General features: G+C 45.7%; 1 protein-coding gene across 2 annotated transcripts; it reads right to left on the bottom strand.

The window, feature by feature from the left end:
- Positions 1-3161: 3161 nt before the first annotated feature.
- Positions 3162-9485, bottom strand: LOC125527563 (uncharacterized). 2 transcript variants are annotated; one of them, XM_048692080.2, is made up of 3 exons: positions 9050-9485; positions 6234-8389; positions 3162-5640 (listed from the first exon to the last, which is right to left on the bottom strand). In XM_048692080.2, the coding sequence occupies exons 2-3, from the start codon at positions 8356-8358 to the stop codon at positions 3575-3577; spliced, it is 4191 nt and encodes a 1396-aa protein (XP_048548037.1). In that variant the 5' UTR covers positions 8359-8389; positions 9050-9485; the 3' UTR covers positions 3162-3574. The 2 variants fall into 2 exon arrangements, with proteins under 2 accessions (XP_048548037.1, XP_087399964.1); XM_087543838.1 differs by lacking the exon at positions 9050-9485 and adding an exon at positions 8903-9043.
- Positions 9486-20053: the final 10568 nt, after the last annotated feature.

Here is a 20053-nt window from a genome sequence, read left to right as displayed (position 1 = left end):
TGGTATCAGATTTCCAGGTTGCTCGGTGAGATTTTACAGTTTTTCGTAGATTAGATCGAGTCTGTTCTTCATACCTACAGTCCACGAAAAAGCCACAAAAAAAATTAGGGTTAGTTCATCATATCCGAACCAATCTGAGCCTTTGCATAATCTTTTTAGGGTTTTTGCTTTGTTGAATTTGCGGTTGCATCGTCGTGTCAAGTTGCTGGTCTTAGAGTCTAGTCTTTTAGAGTTTCGAGTTCTGGTCATAAGTTGTCACGCCGCCGCCGCACCATCATCATCGCCCATCTACCACTTTTGCTTATCCGCCACCGCTCTGAATCCTTATCCATATACCACTACCAATCCGTATCCATATACCACCATCAATCTCTATCCATATACCACCACCGCTACCATATACCACCACCGCTGCCATATACCACAACCATATATCCACCACCAATCCGAGTTCTCTCATATTAGGTTTGTTTCTGAGATCAATCTCAATTCCGATTCGTGTTTCCTTGCCTGCGTAGGTCTCGGAAAAAAATAAGAGTCTGGAGACCCCCGGGCAGTTTTTAGGCCAAAATTTTCTCGGGCAAAATTTTTTTTTCCCTATCCTATTTTTAGGCTTTTCTGAGTCTTTTGAGCCACGTGCCATCATAGTGATTTTTTGTCGCACTTTTTCATCGTCGCTGCCCTGATTTCCGAAAAAAAAAGTGAAATAAAAAATTTTCGTGCCCATCCTATCAGTTTGACGAGGGAAGAGTTTTGAGACACTCGCCATTATAGTAATTTTTCGCAAAAAAAAAAGAGCGCAAAAAAAAAGAGGAGCGCAAAAAAAAAGCGAAAAAAAAAGTTCCAGAGTGTGCTTTTCCCTTATTTACGTGCAGCGCTGTGATTTTGTTAGTGTTCTAGGCTCGCGTCTCTAGCACGGTCTAGCCTAGGACCAGCACAGTACCGTCGTTGAGCGTTTATTCAACTTTGCATCTCTGAATTGATTATTGCTGACCCTTTTTGCTACCATACTATAAGCCTTCCCAGCTCCACATACCTCTACGTAGTGCGTTTGACTCTCCCTGGCAATCGCTCTATCCAAGCTTTTGAGAGTTTTGACTACAACGGTTGCCGATCACCGCCTGCTGCTGGGTAAGAACTGGTGAGAATTTGAGATTTGCTTGACGGATTTGTGACACCCGCCACCACCACCTCTTGTTAGTATTCTGTAGGATCATATTCTTGTGTGTTTTCTATTGTTGCTAACCATGGCAAGATCACAAGCCGATGAGACTGACTGGGAGAACATGACGAATCAGGAGTTGCATGATAAATTTCAGCAAATGATGAATGGACAGGTGCAGGATGTGCTAAACAGATTTGAAGAGGCCATGGAGAAGATAGATGACATGGAGAAGACGTTCGAAACAAAGCTCGATGACAGGTTTAATGAATTGCTCGCACGTCTTCCACCACCACCACCGGCTGCACCTAACGCACCTCTACAACAACAAGAACGACGACTACCTACACATCGTGAAACAGCCCTCCGCCGAGCGAGCCGTCTCCCTCTTGCACCTGGCCAAACTGTTGGTGCTGCTGTTGCTACTTCTGTGGCTCCTGCTGCTGATGCGGAGGAGGATGATTTTGCTGGCGATTACGAGGATGAGGTTGATCAAAATCAGAACTACGTGCCACCACCAGCACAGCAACCATCAGGTCGTCCACATGCAAATAATGGCAATGGTAGGGCTCACCCTCAGGTACGAGATCATGACCATCTCCCTAAACTAAAATTGAATATTCCACCATTTGAGGTAGATATGTTCCTGATATATATCTTACTTGGGAGTTAGAAACTGAACAACGATTTACATGTTTACAATATCCCGAGGAGAGACGTGTTCCTGCTGCTGTTTGTGCATTCACTAGTTTTGCATGTGTTTGGTGGTCTGAGCATTGTAGATTATATCCCATTCCTGATGAGGACATCAATACCATTGTTACACCCACAGCCCCTACTGTTACATATACTGGACCAATTACTAGAGCTCGCGCACGCCAATTAAATTACCAGGTACTTTCGTTTCTTGGTAATGATTCTAATGTTCATGAGATTATGATGCTGCCTAAATTGGATACATTTGTTTTGCTTTCAAATGAAGGGCCTAGCTTGGAGAAGGATGAACATTGGAGCAAGAACACGCATGAAGTTGATGGCATGCGCAAGGGGATCAAGAACGGAGTTACAAGTGATGATTTCAGGACTTTGAAGCCGCCATAAGGAGTGCATGAAGCCATGGACGAAATATACAAGATGCCACTTCATAATATTCGTCCATAGGCTATTCTAGGTGCTGCGTCACCTTATTAATGGGCCAGGCCCATGTAATTTCGAAATACTTAAGTATAGGCTATTTTTAGAGTCCGTATGTGTGGGGAAACAAGAGTTAGGGTTGGTTTCGGACCCCACCCTCAAGGGCCACGAAATTCCCCTCTCTTCCTCCATATATACAGCCCTTAGGGCGTCGTTTAGACTTTGGGTTTTGTTTAGATTAAAAGTTCGCCATAGCTGCAACTTCTCGTACTTCGTTTGTGTCCAACGACCAGACCAAGACGTCACAGAACCCCACCTTGATCAATAAAGCTTTCATCTTATATTCGCAATATCCAGATTGCAATCTCAGTTTCTTGCTTGTTCTTCGTTTGCTCGCAGGAAACAGACCCTCGTGGTCAGGTTGATTGTGCTCCGGCGTGGTCAATAACCCTCGGAAGTTGGTTTAGCGATTGCTAAGGCGTGACGTCTCGCACGTTCGTAGTCGGATCGTCAAGGTCGACTCCCACAGAAAACGATAGCCACCATCTCATCGAAAGATCGGGACCCTTGCCTATATCAGTCTGGTAGCAGGGTTTAGCAAAGGTTATACTAGTTCTCTTCATGAGGTAAAGAAGAATTTTGCAGGCAAAATAAGCAGACTGGATGCTACTCCCTCTGTTCTAAATATAAGTCTTTAGATTTCAATGCGGACTACATACGGATGTATATAAACGTACTTTAGAGTGTAAACTCACTAATTTTAGGACTACATACTTATATTTAGGAACGGAAGGAGTATAAATCTGACAGGCATGTTTCTATTCACACCTGCAGTTCCGAAAGTACCAGTCCAAGTGGAAAAAAATAGATTGTAAGCATGCACTCAGCCTTGTGTACTCCCTCTATTTCCAACTGCACAAGCTCTCTTACATCAACCAAACCATCTCACCTCCATCAAGTAGCGAAAGATAATCTACATTACATGATAGAATCCACTGTTCTCTCTCCCTGTCACCACACCACACTGCCCGAGCTAACAAATTACAGACAGCGGAGGGAGAGAATGCAAGGGCAAAAATAGAATCAAATTGAATACAAACGGTCAAAACCTCAAACGGAGAAGGAAAAAAAATACCATCCACAAAAATCTAGAGCAAAACTTCATATTTCCAGTGTTGGAAACTATATGAACCCAAGTACCGTGGAGTGCTTTCATAAGGGAACCAAGAATAAGGTTCTTCAACTTGCATTCCCTTTTACCAATCGTACGATAGTAATTCAGTGTTGTTCACTTGCGTCTCTTCCGTCGCGATCATCCTCGGGCTCCATTGCCTTTACAGTACTTTTCTCATGGCCATCAGACAGCTTCTTGAACACTGTATTCATGTCATCGATGGTCTTCGCCTCGATACAACTCATGTTGCTTTCAGGCTCCCTATCATCTCCGGCCAAATGCAGACTTTCAACATGTGCTCCTTCTGGAAGACTGTCGTGTCTCGGGCGCTCGACAGCCTCTGCATATCCAACTTTATCTTCGTTTTGTTCAAAATAATTGTTCACATCAACACTAGAGTGTTCCTTTGGAACAGCAGAAATGTCCTCCACTGATTTTGCATCAATGACATGCAACTGTCCAGATCCCTCCAAAGGCTCTGAGTCGATATCAACGCCTGAGATAAGTGCGGTTTCAGCGTCAAGGATGGGCCCATCAACCCCACCAGCACTTGCTTGTTTAAAGGCCATCTCTATGTCCTCCAGGGACTTGGCATCAACAGCCATCATCTCAGCATCAGTTTTAGCTGTCCCAAGCTCATTTTTAGTAACTTCCAGTTCAGTTGCTCCAACTGCTAAGTATGCTTCTGACAGAGTATTGACTGAAGGTGTTTCTGTGACTTCTGGCTCGTGGCATGGTAGGTGTTTCTGTAGACTTTCAACATGTGTTCCTTCTGGAAGACTGTCGTGTTTCGCGCATTCTGCAACCTCTCCACATCCAACTTCATCTTCGCTTTGTTCGAAGCAATTGCTCACATTAACATTAGAGTGTTCCTTCAAAGCAGCAGAAATGTCTTCAACAGATTTTGCATCAATCACATGCAGTTCTTCAGAACCCTCTAAAGGCTCCAAGTCAATATCAACGCCTGAGATGTGTGCGGTTTCAGCCTCATCAACACCACCACCACTCGCTTGTTTAAAGGCCATCTCTATGTCCTCCAGGGACTTGGCATCAACAGCCATCATCTCAGCATCAGTTTTAGCTGTCCCGGGCTCATTTTTAGTAACTTCCAGTTCAGTTGTTCCAACCACTAAGTATGCTTCAGATGGTGTATTGACTGAAGGCATTTCTGTGACTTCTGGTTCGTCGCATGGTAGATTCAAGTCTCTGTTCATTGCTTCAAGAATCCTTCGCCGTGGATTGTAGACAGTTTGCTCAGGATCATCATGAGATGACCCTAATGACCAACTGAATTCAGGATCAGTGCCGCTTAGATAATCAACCAATGGGGACAGACCGCCAGAGTGTAATGCACAGGCATCTGATGTGGCAGTGTCACCAGAAGTCTTAGGGCTAATCAAGGAGTCTTCTGCAACACCATCAGCAGGGTTGTAAGTACGGGAGCTAAGATCAGGCACCTGCTGATCCAGTCTCACCGGTTCTACCCGGAAGTCTCCCACCGCATCCAGTTCCGACAGGAAACTTTCATCAATACCGTTATCCTCTAAAGGCTCAGGATAGATTCTATCAGCATCATCATCATCAGAATCAAGTAGATAATCAGAAGTCATTTCTTCATTCATATCAACCATATCCACCCTGTCAGGTTCAGAAGCCACCGAAAAAAATGGGTTTGAGACATCTTTAGGTTCAATCGATGGAGATTGGTTGGAACCACTCGCACCAGGAGGACACAAGGAAGCAACCACAGAACTTGGGCTTACTTCCGATGCAACATCAAAGTGCTCTTCAATTACATGCAAGTCAGTCATGGCAGTACCAGAACCAGTAAACGCTCCAGTTTCATGCTTTTCTTCCATGTTGAAGTTCTCGAGAACCCTCTCCTCAGGGATAGGGTGAAGGTCCATAGATATTGCTGGTAATGTTTCCTTTTCAAAATCAGTTAGCAAGTCCATAGGCCCATGAATAAGGTTTTGTAATGGGATTTCATTGTTTGGACAGGACATGGAATCAACATTTCCATCTTCCTCGGCAATACTGGTGGCACCAAGACCAAGGTCCCTTGATCTCAATTCATGATCTTCAGCTGGCCTAGGAGAAGAAAGCCATTCTGAGACTTCAGCTGTTATGTTTGGTGCTATAGAAGACTTGGCACCCAGGACGCTTTCACCTGGACAAGAGTACATCCATTATATAATAAGAAGACAATACGACCGAAAAAGAGAGAAAAGCTAGAAATTCCCATCCACCCGTTAATTTGGTGGACCTATTTTATTAGTGGACTACGACCGACAAACCTTCACAGCGGTACTTCAGATTACAGCCGATAGATCATCATGAATGTAACTAAACAGAACTGAACCGGTAAATCTTCATCACCGCGCCTAAATAGTTCACAACCAATGGACCATCACAACTATACTTAAACAGATCGCAACCATGGTCATCTTAGACATGTATTAGAATTATTATGCTATTTACAATAATAACACCAAAATGGTTGGCGGGCTGTTTGATCCAAAATTAAACAATGGGGTGGAATCGACTACGGCCGTTCATGATCAATTTAGACACGATTTTGGAGAATACCCATTAGTCGTGATACTATATTTAGTACACTTACAAAAATACATCAGTTGGATATATATCGACGCTGATCCGTTCAGGTAAGGATGTTGAGCGGGAAATAGTGCTAGTTGTTCAAATAAAACTATCGTGCGCGGGGTATTCATTCATTTAAGTTGTCAGATGTCAGTTGCTTACCATCCCCATCATCCCAGCTAAGCAAGTCACCAACTGGATGAAGTGGCACCGTAGAATTCCCATCTGACTTGAGCATGTAATTGTCATCATGACCCTTCCCTTTTGTTGAGACAAGATTTGCCTCTCTTTCTTCGGATCTTTCGAAGACAAAATGATGTAGAGCAATCTCACGCTCATCAATGTCACTGTTGTCTAGTTCAACATCCACGGAGTTGATACCATCTGAACATTCACTGCCAGCATCTGCAAGGTCACTGTCCTGTCTCAGGAGAGCTGGTGACTCATGCTCCCTGTGCACATCCTTTTCATCGAGGTCCTTGTGTTCCTCCTGATCGGCAACCGAAGAAGCCATATCAGATTCAGTAACAGAACTCAATTTGGACTCACTCTTGTCACTGAACTGCCTTTGAAAAGTACTTGTGCTCCCTTCTACTGTCTCAGGGACAAAATATGGCCTCAATCTAGACAAACGTCTCTCCTGCGTAGCATCTGTAGTTCCAAAGTTGAAGCTCTCGTGCCTTCTAAATATTTCACGATGAGAAGTTTGTGGTGATTCCCCAGGGCTTAAATTATCATGTGCAGAAACGCCACTTTCACTGGAATGCTCAAGAAAATCAAATGGGTTCTTTCTTGCATGCAGGATTGAAGGAGCTGAGCCAGGAATTGCCGCTTCGTCAGAATCATATGGAAGGTCAAACGGGTTCCTCCTTGTTACTGAGATGTGTGATACTTGTGCACCAAAGCGTGATAAGTCATCTCCGCTTTTCCCATTGGCATCCGTTAGGTTACTGTCAATGTCAAATATTATATTCTTCCTGGATCTTCGCCTAACCATCAAAATCTCCAATCTACGGTTTCTTTCCATCTCAGAGTATCCAAGATCCATCAGATTCTTTGCATCATCTGCTGTCCAAATAAATGCAGCTTCCTGACCTTCATCTTTCTTGTTCTCCTCACCACCATCTTTAGTATCATTGTTGCCATCATCATCATCATCATTACTATCATCATCTATTTCATGATCCTGCGAGGAGACATGTGAATCACTGTCTGAATCATCATTGGGAATGGGATCAGGACGAGTGAAATCAGCACCCAGAAGAGGGTCGATTTCATCAAGAACTGGTGCAATGTCAGTCATGGATGCATCAGGTGAAGAACTCTCAGCCCCATCAGAGTCAAAACCAGATGAACCATCCTGACTGCCAACTGATGCCCATGGTGAACCAAGAGAGGAATCAAGGAGATTTTCCTCAACGGCCTTGCTAGTATTAACCTTAAGCACATCAAGCTTTTTATTCTGCCGCACAGAAACTGCATAAGTTGGTCTGCTAGTTCCACCTGTCCCATCAGTCAGCTTCTCTTCAGAGAAATCACTCACTTTGCTAGCTGCTAGATTCAGATTCTCCTGCATTTCAGCATGCTTATTAAAATTCTCACTGGATGAGAACATGTCCAAGGGTGCATTCTTCTCATTCAGACCTTCAAATAAGCTAGCGTTCCTATCAGCCATATCTGTCACAAAAAATGAATCTGCGAATTGCATTCCCTGGTTAAAGTTTAAGCCCTCCCTAACCCCAGCCTCTCCACGGAAATTGACCATGGAAGGAAATGGAGTTAATGTTTTAGGTTTGTCGCCATGTTCAAACTTCTCATCTTCTTCATCAACTCTTCTCAGAAGAGGAACCTCATCATCAAGCTGAGTAGACCTCTCTCTGACAGAACCTGTCCGCTTTGTTTCCCTTTCTTTGAAGTTTTCTGTAGTATTCCTAAAACTAGGCACCGAAATTCTCTGATCTGACCCAAACTGAACATCCCTTGAAGAATTCTCCATCTTAAAAGCTGGAATCTCTGGAGTAGTCTTGGTATCCTCATCATTAGCTTCAGGTAGGTTCGTGTCTCCATAACTCAGTAGGATTCCCAGAAGAAGAGTGGTACATATAATTACAGGTGAAGAGGAAAGAAGGAACGCAAAGAATCCCGGGGCAGATCTGTACAATAAGTAGAGCAAAACACCGAAACTGAACAGGACTGGATGTTCAGAGACACATCTGTAGCTTGTTCTAATGGAGGACCTCAGAACTTTCTTGATACACAGACCAACTTGTTTTGTCTCAAGAGCCATGGCATGTACCCTCTCAGTCTCCAGCACAAACCTAGCATTGCAAAAAATACAGAAAATATTCAGTTGGTTCATCTAGTAAAACATAGAATTTTGTATCACTTGGTGCATATAAAATTATTTCCAAAAAAAATCTGTTATGCTAACTTAACAAATCAACGCAAGTTATGGTTTGTTCCTAATTTTTAAGAGAGCCGAGCTAATCCGAATAACCACAGTTCAGTAGACCAACTGCACCAATTTTTGCAATTGAGCCAAATACAAGATCGTTAGATCCATAGGAGAACTAGCTAGTAAAATTAGATCGGGAGTACCCTAGCGCAAACATAAGGCGAGCTAATAAGCAACTCTTATTAAGAAATTGCCCAGCAATTGGCAATTCACAAATCAATTTCCTCAACAACAAAGAAAAGGCAAGCCCGTTACCAGGCAGATCATCGCTGGTGGGACACTATCTAGCATCAAAAGAGCTTCAGATGCGAAATCGATAAGCTAAACCCCGACTAGAGAAGGTGAATCATAGCACGAACAATGGAAACGTCATCACCTTTACTGCTTATCGAGCACAGATCTTCCCCACGGAGAACTCAATCCCCGGCCACAACGAACACTAGACAGAGAATCAAGACACGAGCGTAAGCGATCCCGTCGGTCAGGGACCCCCAGGGCTCGCTATCTATGAGCAACAGCATACCTCCGAGGAAGCTCTGGCGGGCGGGCTGGCGGCTACCACGAGGCTCGGGCGGGGAAAGCTCCAAGAAGCGGAAGGAACAAAACAGCCGGAGCTGAACTCCTGTGCTGTGCTGGAACCCAGCGACCCGGCCAAAAGGAGGAAGCCAATAGCAAGAAGCGATCGGCCGAGCGCCGGGGTCAAATCACAACGGCGTCAGCGCAGAAATGCAGTGCCGGGCGCCTTCGTCTCCCCGCGGTGGGGCAGCAGCTGATAGAAGTGCGGGTCGGGAGCTTGGACCGCCGCTTTCGGCGGCGACTTCGCGGTGCAGCGAAGCGGATTTGGTGGCGGTGGTGGGGGGCGGCGATGGCGATCGCCAGAGGGCGAAGAGAGGAGAAGGGAAAGAGAGGAGAAAAAAAAAGAAAGGGGAAAAGGAAGGGCGGCAGTGGCGGAGAAAGCGGAAGGGAGTGGGCGGGCCCGGCCTTTCTGTCTCTCTGTTAATGCGGCTGTCCCACTTTGTTTGACTGGTAGGTGGGTGCCACGTTGCGTGGGCCCGGGATGTCAGGGGAGAGGGCGGGCCATGCCTACGTGGAGGAAGGCGACGGCGGCGAGGAATTTTCCTTTTCTCTGCTGGGCAGGCTGGCGGGCAGGGTCTGGCTGGTGTCGGACCGGCGGCACCGGCCACGACGCAGACGATCGTCCTTTTCGCTGCTGCTGCCGTCAGGCGGGCATGGTCGGTTGTTTTCGCTGTGGACCACGCGCACGCGCGCGCAAGAGAAAGAAGAAGGGTGGAAATGATTTGAGCGTAGCTTATATTGTTGCGGGTTTTTTATGAGACAAGTAGGATTCAAGTCTTAGATTTTGCATTGGGGTTCACATTCTAGACTTATAACACATGCAGCGACATGTGCTCTTTACTTTCGTGTTGAAGCCTCGCGTGACCTCCGCGCTCCTGAGCCCGCCGTGCGTCACTCCGACGCCGGCGTCCACCTCAAACCCCGCCGCCTGCCACTCCGGCCGCGGCGGCCACCTCTCCCTCTCCTGCGCTATGGCTTCAGGGTCCCGCTCGTCATCGGCGTCCGCGCGCCGTGCTGAGGATCGTCCGGTGGTGTCGGGGTTAGGTCTTTCGTCATCCTCGGCCTCCTTCGGCCCCCATGAGCAGGCGAAGGTCTCATCTGGCCTGCGTGCGGAGGTTGACGCTCGGCGGCATGAGGCTCCATGGGTGCAGCCGCCTTCTTCCAAGCAGTCCAAGTGGTGACGCCGCCTTGACCAAGATCCTCGGCCGCAGCGCCATCCTTCCCCACCTCAGCCTCGGCGCGAGGTCTCGCCGGAGATGGCGGGCCTGTGCTTTCGCTGCTTCCAAGACGACCACTTTCGGCGCGACTGCACCAACGAAGAAGTCTGCATCAGGTGCGGGCGCTCTGGGCATGGATCCCGCAACTGCGACCGCCCACGCAACCCGTCGCCGCCGGAGGTGCTGCGCCGCATCGTTGCGGACCGGGTGGCTCGTCGGGGCGCCGGCGCGGCTTCCGCGCAAGGTTCGCGGCCGGCTGGGGTCGCTGGTGCTAGTTCCAGCCGGGAGGTGATAGAGGCTAAGGTGTCCCGATGTTTCGATGAGATGGTGGCTGTCGTTTTCTGTGGGAGTCGACCTTGACGATCCGACTACGAACGTGCGAGACGTCGCGCCTTAGCAATCGCTAAACCAACTTCCGAGGGTTATTGTGAAGGAAATATGCCCTAGAGGCAATAATAAAGTTATTATTTATTTCCTTATAATCATGATAAATGTTTATTATTCATGCTAGAATTGTATTAACCGGAAACATAATACATGTGTGAATACATAGACAAACAAAGTGTCACTAGTATGCCTCTGCTTGACTAGCTCGTTAATCAAAGATGGTTATGTTTCCTAACCATGAACAATGAGTTGTTATTTGATTAACGAGGTCACATCATTAGTTGAATGATCTGATTGACATGACCCATTCCATTAGCTTAGCACCCGATCGTTTAGTATGTTGCTATTGCTTTCTTCATGACTTATACATGTTCCTATAACTATGAGATTATGCAACTCCCGTTTACCGGAGGAACACTTTGGGTACTACCAAACGTCACAACGTAACTGGGTGATTATAAAGGAGTACTACAGGTGTCTCCAATGGTACATGTTGGGTTGGCGTATTTCGAGATTAGGTTTTGTCACTCCGATTGTCGGAGAGATATCTCTGGGCCCTCTCGGTAATACACATCACATAAGCCTTGCAAGCATTACAACTAATATGTTAGTTGTGAAATGATGTATTACAGAACGAGTAAAGAGACTTGCCGGTAACGAGATTGAACTAGGTATTGGATACCGACGATCGAATCTCGGGCAAGTAACATACCGATGACAAAAGGAACAACGTATGTTGTTATGCGGTCTGACCAATAAAGATCTTCGTAGAATATGTAGGAGCCAATATGGGCATCCAGGTCCCGCTATTGGTTATTGACCGAAGACGTGTCTCGGTCATGTCTACATTGTTCTCGAACCGTAGGGTCCGCACGCTTAACGTTACGATGATAGTTATTATGAGTTTATGCATTTTGATGTACCGAAGGTTGTTCGGAGTCCCGGATGTGGTCACGGACATGACGAGGAGTCTCAAAATGGTCGAGACATAAAGATTGATATATTGGAAGCCTATGTTTGGACATCGGAAGTGTTCCGGGTGAAATCAGGATTTTACCGGATTACCGGGAGGTTACCGGAACCCCCCGGGAGTCATATGGGCCTTAGTGGGCCTTAGTGGAAAGGTGAAAGGGCTGCCCATAAGGGTTGCGCGCCTCCCCCCTCCCCTAGTCCTATTAGGACTAGGAGAGGTGGCCGGCCACCCCTCTCCCTCTTTCCCCCTTGGGAGTCCTAGTTGGAATAGGATTGGGGGGGGGAGTCCTACTCCCGGTAGGAGTAGGACTCCTCCTGCGCCTCCATAGGGCTGGCCGCACCCCTCCCCCTTGGCTCCTTTATATACGGAGGCAGGGGGCACCTCTAGACACACAAGTTGATCATTGAGATCGTTCCTTAGCCGTGTGCGGTGCCCCCTGCCACCATATTCCACCTCGATCATATCGTTGTAGTGCTTAGGCGAAGCCCTGCGTCGGTAGAACATCAAGATCGTCACCACGCCGTCGTGCTGACGGAACTCTTCCCCAACGCTTTGCTGGATCGGAGCTCGGGGATCGTCATCGAGCTGTACGTGTGCTAAGAACTCGGAGGTGCCGGAGTAACGGTGCTTGGATCGGTCGGATCGGGAAGAAGACGTACGACTACTTCCTCTACGTTGTGTCAACACTTCCGTTGCGATCTACAAGGGTACGTAGATCATACTCTCCCCTCGTTGCTGTGCATCACCATGATCTTGCGTGTGCGTAGGAAATTTTTTGAAATTACTACGTTCCCCAACAGTGGCATCCGAGCCTAGGTTTTATGGTTTGATGTTATTTGCACGAGTAGAACACAAGTGAGTTGTGGACGATACAAGTCATACTGCCTACCAGCATGTCATACTTTGGTTCGGCGGTATTGTTGGACGAGACGACCCGGACCAACCTTACGCGTACGCTTACGCGAGACCGGTTCCCTCGACGTGCTTTGCACATAGATGGCTTGCGGGCGACTGTCTCTCCAACTTTAGTTGAACCAAGTGTGGCTACGCCCGGTCCTTGCGAAGGTTAAAACGGAGTCTATTTGACAAACTATCGTTGTGGTTTTGATGCGTAGGTGAGATTGGTTCTTGCTTAAGCCCGTAGCAGCCACGTAAAACATGCAACAACAAAGTAGAGGACGTCTAACTTGTTTTTGCAGGGCATGTTGTGATGTGATATGGTCAAGGCATGATGCTGAATTTTATTGTATGAGATGATCATGTTTCGTAACTGAGTTATTGGCAACTGGCAGGAGCCATATGGTTGTCGCTTTATTGTATGCAATGCAATCGCGATGTAATGCTTTACTTTATTACTAAACGGTAGTGATAGTCGTGGAAGCATAAGATTGGCGAGACGACAACGATGCTACGATGGAGATCAAGGTGTCGCGCCGGTGACGATGGTGATCATGACGGTGCTTCGGAGATGGAGATCACAAGCACAAGATGATGATGGCCATATCATATCACTTATATTGATTGCATGTGATGTTTATCTTTTTTATGCATCTTATCTTGCTTTGATTGACGGTAGCATTATAAGATGATCTCTCACTAAATTATCAAGAAGTGTTCTCCCTGAGTATGCACCGTTGCCAAAGTTCGTCGTGCCCAGACACCACGTGATGATCGGGTGTGATAAGCTCTACGTCCATCTACAACGGGTGCAAGCCAGTTTTGCACACGCAGAATACTCAGGTTAAACTTGACGAGCCTAGCATATACAGATATGGCCTCGGAACACGGAGACCGAAAGGTCGAGCGTGAATCATATAGTAGATATGATCAACATAACGATGTTCACCATTGAAAACTATTCCATCTCACGTGATGATCGGTTATGGTTTAGTTGATTTGGATCACGTGATCACTTAGAGGATTAGAGGGATGTCTATCTAAGTGGGAGTTCTTAAGTAATATGATTAATTGAACTTAAACTTATCATGAACTTAGTACCTGATAGTATCTTGCTTGTTTATGTTGATTGTAGATAGATGGCTCGTGCTGTTGTTCCGTTGAATTTTAATGCGTTCCTTGAGAAAGCAAAGTTGAAAGATGATGGTAGCAATTATACGGACTGGGTCCGTAACTTGAGGATTATCCTCATTGCTGCTCAGAAGAATTACGTCCTGGAAGCACCGCTGGGTGCCAGGCCTGCTACTGGAGCAACTCCAGATGTTATGAACGTCTGGCAGAGCAAAGCTGATGACTACTCGATAGTTCAGTGTGCCATGCTTTACGGCTTAGAATCGGGACTTCAACGACGTTTTGAACGTCATGGAGCATATGAGATGTTCCAGGAGTTGAAGTTAATATTTCAAGCAAATGCCCGGATTGAGAGATATGAAGTCTCCAATAAGTTCTATAGCTGCAAGATGGAGGAGAACAGTTCTGTCAGTGAGCATATACTCAAAATGTCTGGGTATAATAATCACTTGATTCAATTGGGAGTTAATCTTCCAGATGATTGCATCATTGACAGAATTCTCCAATCACTGCCGCCAAGCTACAAGAGCTTCGTGATGAACTATAATATGCAAGGGATGAACAAGACTATTCCCGAGCTCTTCGCAATGCTGAAAGCTGCGGAGGTAGAAATCAAGAAGGAGCATCAAGTGTTGATGGTTAACAAGACCACTAGTTTCAAGAAAAAGGGCAAAGGGAAGAAAAAGGGGAACTTCAAGAAGAACAGCAAGCAAGTTGCTGCTCAGGAGAAGAAACCCAAGTCTGGACCTAAGCCTGAAACTGAGTGCTTCTACTGCAAGCAGACTGGTCACTGGAAGCGGAACTGCCCCAAGTATTTGGCGGATAAGAAGGATGGCAAGGTGAACAAAGGTATATGTGATATACATGTTATTGATGTGTACCTTACTAGAGCTCGCAGTAGCACCTGGGTATTTGATACTGGTTCTGTTGCTAATATTTGCAACTCGAAACAGGGACTACGGAATAAGCGGGCACTGGCAAAGGACGAGGTGACGATGCGCGTGGGAAACGGTTCCAAAGTCGATGTGATCGCGGTCGGCACGCTACCTCTACATCTACCTTCGGGGTTAATATTAGACCTAAATAATTATTATTTGGTGCCAGCGTTGAGCATGAACATTATATCTGGATCTTGTTTAATGCGAGACGGTTATTCATTTAAATCAGAGAATAATGGTTGTTCTATTTATATGAGTAATATCTTTTATGGTCATGCACCCTTGAAGAGTGGTCTATTCTTATTGAATCTCGATAGTAGTAATACACATATTCATAATGTTGAAGCCAAAAGATGCAGAGTTGATAATGAAAGTGCAACTTATTTGTGGCACTGTCGTTTCGGTCATATCGGTGTAAAGCGCATGAAGAAACTCCATACTGATGGACTTTTGGAACCACTTGATTATGAATCACTTGGTATTTGTGAACCGTGCCTCATGGGCAAGATGACTAAAACACCGTTCTCCGGTACAATGGAGAGAGCAACAGATTTGTTGGAAATCATACATACCGATGTATGTGGTCCGATGAATATTGAGGCTCGTGGCGGATATCGTTATTTTCTCACCTTCACAGATGATTTAAGCAGATATGGGTATATCTACTTAATGAAACATAAGTCTGAAACATTTGAAAAGTTCAAAGAATTTCAGAGTGAAGTGGAAAATCATCATAACAAGAAAATAAAGTTTCTACGATCTGATCGTGGAGGAGAATATTTGAGTTACGAGTTTGGTGTACATTTGAAAAACTGTGGAATAGTTTCGCAACTCACGCCACCCGGAACACCACAGCGTAATGGTGTGTCCGAACGTCGTAATCGTACTTTACTAGATATGGTGCGATCTATGATGTCTCTTACAGATTTACCGCTATCGTTTTGGGGTTATGCTTTAGAGACGGCCGCATTCACGTTAAATAGGGCACCGTCAAAATCCGTTGAGACGACGCCGTATGAACTATGGTTTGGCAAGAAACCAAAGTTGTCGTTTCTTAAAGTTTGGGGCTGCGATGCTTATGTGAAAAAGCTTCAACCTGATAAGCTCGAACCCGAATCGGAGAAATGTGTCTTCATAGGATACCCAAAGGAGACTGTTGGGTACACCTTCTATCATAGATCCGAAGGCAAGACATTCGTTGCTAAGAATGGATCCTTTCTAGAGAAGGAGTTTCTCTCGAAAGAAGTGAGTGGGAGGAAAGTAGAACTTGACGAGGTAACTGTACCTACTCCCTTACTAGAAAGTAGTACATCACAGAAAACTGTTTCAGTGACACCTACACCAGTTAGTGAGGAAGCTAATGATAATGATCATGAAACTTCAGATCAAGATACTACTGAACCTCGTAGATCAACCAGAGTAAGATCCGCACCAGAGTGGTACGGTAATCCTGTTCTGGAGGTCATGCTACTAGATCATGATGAACCTATGAACTATGAAGAAGCGATGGTGAGCCCAGATTCCGCAAAGTGGCTTGAAGCCATGAAATCTGAGATGGGATCCATGTATGAGAACAAAGTATGGACTTTGGTTGACTTGCTCGATGATCGGCAAGCAATTGAGAATAAATGGATCTTCAAGAAGAAGACTGACGCTGACGGTAATGTTATTGTCTACAAAGCTCGACTTGTCGCGAAAGGTTTTCGACAAGTTCAAGGGGTTGACTACGATGAGACTTTCTCACCTGTAGCGATGCTTAAGTCTGTCCGAATCATGTTAGCGATTGCCGCATTTTATGATTATGAAATTTGGCAGATGGATGTCAAAACTGCATTCCTGAATGGATTTCTGGAAGAAGAGTTGTATATGATGCAACCGGAAGGTTTTGTCGATCCAAAGGGAGCTAACAAAGTGTGCAAGCTCCAGCGATCCATTTATGGACTGGTGCAAGCTTCTCGGAGTTGGAATAAACGCTTTGATAGTGTGATCAAAGCATTTGGTTTTATACAGACTTTCGGAGAAGCCTGTATTTACAAGAAAGTGAGTGGGAGCTCTGTAGCATTTCTGATATTATATGTGGATGACATATTATTGATTAGAAATGATATGGAATTTCTGGATAGCATAAAGGGATACTTGAATAAAAGTTTTTCAATGAAAGACCTCGGTGAAGCTGCTTACATATTAGGCATAAAGATCTATAGAGATAGATCAAGACGCTTAATTGGACTTTCACAAAGCACATACCTTGACAAGATTTTGAAGAAGTTCAAAATGGATCAAGCAAAGAAAGGGTTCTTGCCTGTGCTACAAGGTGTGAAGTTGAGTAAGACTCAATGCCCGACCACTGCAGAAGATAGAGAGAAAATGAAAGATGTTCCCTATGCTTCAGCCATAGGCTCTATCATGTATGCAATGCTGTGTACCAGACCTGATGTGTGCCTTGCTATAAGTTTAGCAGGGAGGTACCAAAGTAATCCAGGAGTGGATCACTGGACAGCGGTCAAGAACATCCTGAAATACCTGAAAAGGACTAAGGATATGTTTCTCGTATATGGAGGTGACAAAGAGCTCACCATAAAAGGTTACGTTGATGCAAGCTTTGACACTGATCCGGACGATTCTAAATCGCAAACCGGATACGTGTTTACATTGAACGGTGGAGCTGTCAGTTGGTGCAGTTCTAAATAAAGCGTCGTAGCGGGATCTACATGTGAAGCGGAGTACATAGCTGCTTCGAAAGCAGCGAACGAAGGAGTCTGGATGAAGGAGTTCATATCCGATCTAGGTGTCATACCTAGTGCATCGGGTCCAATGAAAATCTTTTGTGACAATACTGGTGCAATTGCCTTGGCAAAGGAATCCAGATTTCACAAGAGGACCAAACACATCAAGAGACGCTTCAATTCCATCTGGGATCTAGTCCAGGTGGGAGACATAGAGATTTGCAAGATACATACGGATCTGAATGTTGCAGACCCGTTGACTAAGCCTCTTCAACGAGCAAAACATGATCAGCACCAAGGCTCCATGGGTGTTAGAATCATTACAGTGTGATTTAGATTATTGACTCTAGTGCAAGTGGGAGACTGAAGGAAATATGCCCTAGAGGCAATAATAAAGTTATTATTTATTTCCTTATAATCATGATAAATGTTTATTATTCATGCTAGAATTGTATTAACCGGAAACATAATACATGTGTGAATACATAGACAAACAAAGTGTCACTAGTATGCCTCTGCTTGACTAGCTCGTTAATCAAAGATGGTTATGTTTCCTAACCATGAACAATGAGTTGTTATTTGATTAACGAGGTCACATCATTAGTTGAATGATCTGATTGACATGACCCATTCCATTAGCTTAGCACCCGATCGTTTAGTATGTTGCTATTGCTTTCTTCATGACTTATACATGTTCCTATAACTATGAGATTATGCAACTCCCGTTTACCGGAGGAACACTTTGGGTACTACCAAACGTCACAACGTAACTGGGTGATTATAAAGGAGTACTACAGGTGTCTCCAATGGTACATGTTGGGTTGGCGTATTTCGAGATTAGGTTTTGTCACTCCGATTGTCGGAGAGGTATCTCTGGGCCCTCTCGGTAATACACATCACATAAGCCTTGCAAGCATTACAACTAATATGTTAGTTGTGAAATGATGTATTACAGAACGAGTAAAGAGACTTGCCGGTAACGAGATTGAACTAGGTATTGGATACCGACGATCGAATCTCGGGCAAGTAACATACCGATGACAAAAGGAACAACGTATGTTGTTATGCGGTCTGACCGATAAAGATCTTCGTAGAATATGTAGGAGCCAATATGGGCATCCAGGTCCCGCTATTGGTTATTGACCGGAGACGTGTCTTGGTCATGTCTACATTATTCTCGAACCGTAGGGTCCGCACGCTTAACGTTACGATGACAGTTATTATGAGTTTATGCATTTTGATGTACCGAAGGTTGTTCGGAGTCCCGGATGTGATCACGGACATGACGAGGAGTCTCGAAATGGTCGAGACATAAAGATTGATATATTGGAAGCCTATGTTTGGACATCAGAAGTGTTCCGGGTGAAATCAGGATTTTACCGGATTACCGGGAGGTTACCGGAACCCCCCGGGAGTCATATGGGCCTTAGTGGGCCTTAGTGGAAAGGTGAAAGGGCTGCCCATAAGGGCTGCGCGCCTCCCCCCTCCCCTAGTCCTATTAGGACTAGGAGAGGTGGCCGGCCACCCCTCTCCCTCTTTCCCCCTTGGGAGTCCTAGTTGGAATAGGATTGGGGGGGGGGGAGTCCTACTCCCGGTAGGAGTAGGACTCCTCCTGCGCCTCCATAGGGCTGGCCGCACCCCTCCCCCTTGGCTCCTTTATATACGGAGGCAGGGGGCACCTCTAGACACACAAGTTGATCATTGAGATCGTTCCTTAGCCGTGTGCGGTGCCCCCTGCCACCATATTCCACCTCGATCATATCGTTGTAGTGCTTAGGCGAAGCCCTGCGTCGGTAGAACATCAAGATCGTCACCACGCCGTCGTGCTGACGGAACTCTTCCCCAACGCTTTGCTGGATCGGAGCTCAGGGATCGTCATCGAGCTGTACGTGTGCTAAGAACTCGGAGGTGCCGGAGTAACGGTGCTTGGATCGGTCGGATCGGGAAGAAGACGTACGACTACTTCCTCTACGTTGTGTCAACGCTTCCGTTGCGATCTACAAGGGTACGTAGATCATACTCTCCCCTCGTTGCTGTGCATCACCATGATCTTGCGTGTGCGTAGGAATTTTTTTGAAATTACTACGTTCCCCAACATATTGACCACGCCGGAGCACGATCAACCTGACCACGAGGGTCTGTTTCCTGCGAGCAAACGAAGAACAAGCAAGAAACTGAGATTGCATTCGGGATATTGCGAATATAAGATGAAAGCTTTATTGATCAAGGTGGGGTTCTGTGACGTCTTGGTCTGGTCGTTGGACACAAACGAAGTACGCGAAGTTGCAGCTATGGCGAACTTTTAATCTAAACAAAACCCCAAAGTCTAAACGACGCCCTAAGGGCTGTATATATGGAGGAAGAGGGGGAAATTTCGTGGCCCTTGAGGGTGGGGTCCGAAACCAACCCTAACTCTTGTTTCCCCACACATACGGACTCTAAAAATAGCCTATACTTAAGTATTTCGAAATTACATGGGCCTGGCCCATTAATAAGGTGACGCAGCACCTAGAATAGCCTATGGACGAATATTATGAAGTGGCATCTTGTATATTTCGTCCAAGGCTTCATGCACTCCTTATGGCGGCTTCAAAGTCTTGAAATCATCACTTGTAACTCCGTTCTTGATCCCCTTGCGCATGCCATCAACTCCAGGCGTGTTCTTGCTCCAATGTTCACCCT

This window comes from Triticum urartu, chromosome 2A (genome assembly GCF_056163025.1).
Source record: "Triticum urartu cultivar PI428250 chromosome 2A, HENAU_Tu73, whole genome shotgun sequence".
NCBI classification, from domain to species: domain Eukaryota; kingdom Viridiplantae; phylum Streptophyta; class Magnoliopsida; order Poales; family Poaceae; genus Triticum; species Triticum urartu.
The sequence above is the reverse complement of the archived record's forward strand: the minus strand, read 5'-3'. Positions and strand labels throughout refer to the sequence as shown.

Coding starts and splice junctions, on each gene's coding strand:
- LOC125527563 (XM_048692080.2), bottom strand. CDS start 8,358: ATGGCTCTTGAGACAAAACAAGTTGGTCTGTGTATCAAGAAAGTTCTG. Junction 5,641..6,233: donor TAGCTGGGATGATGGGGATG/GTAAGCAACTGA, acceptor ACTCTTGTCCAG/GTGAAAGCGTCCTGGGTGCC.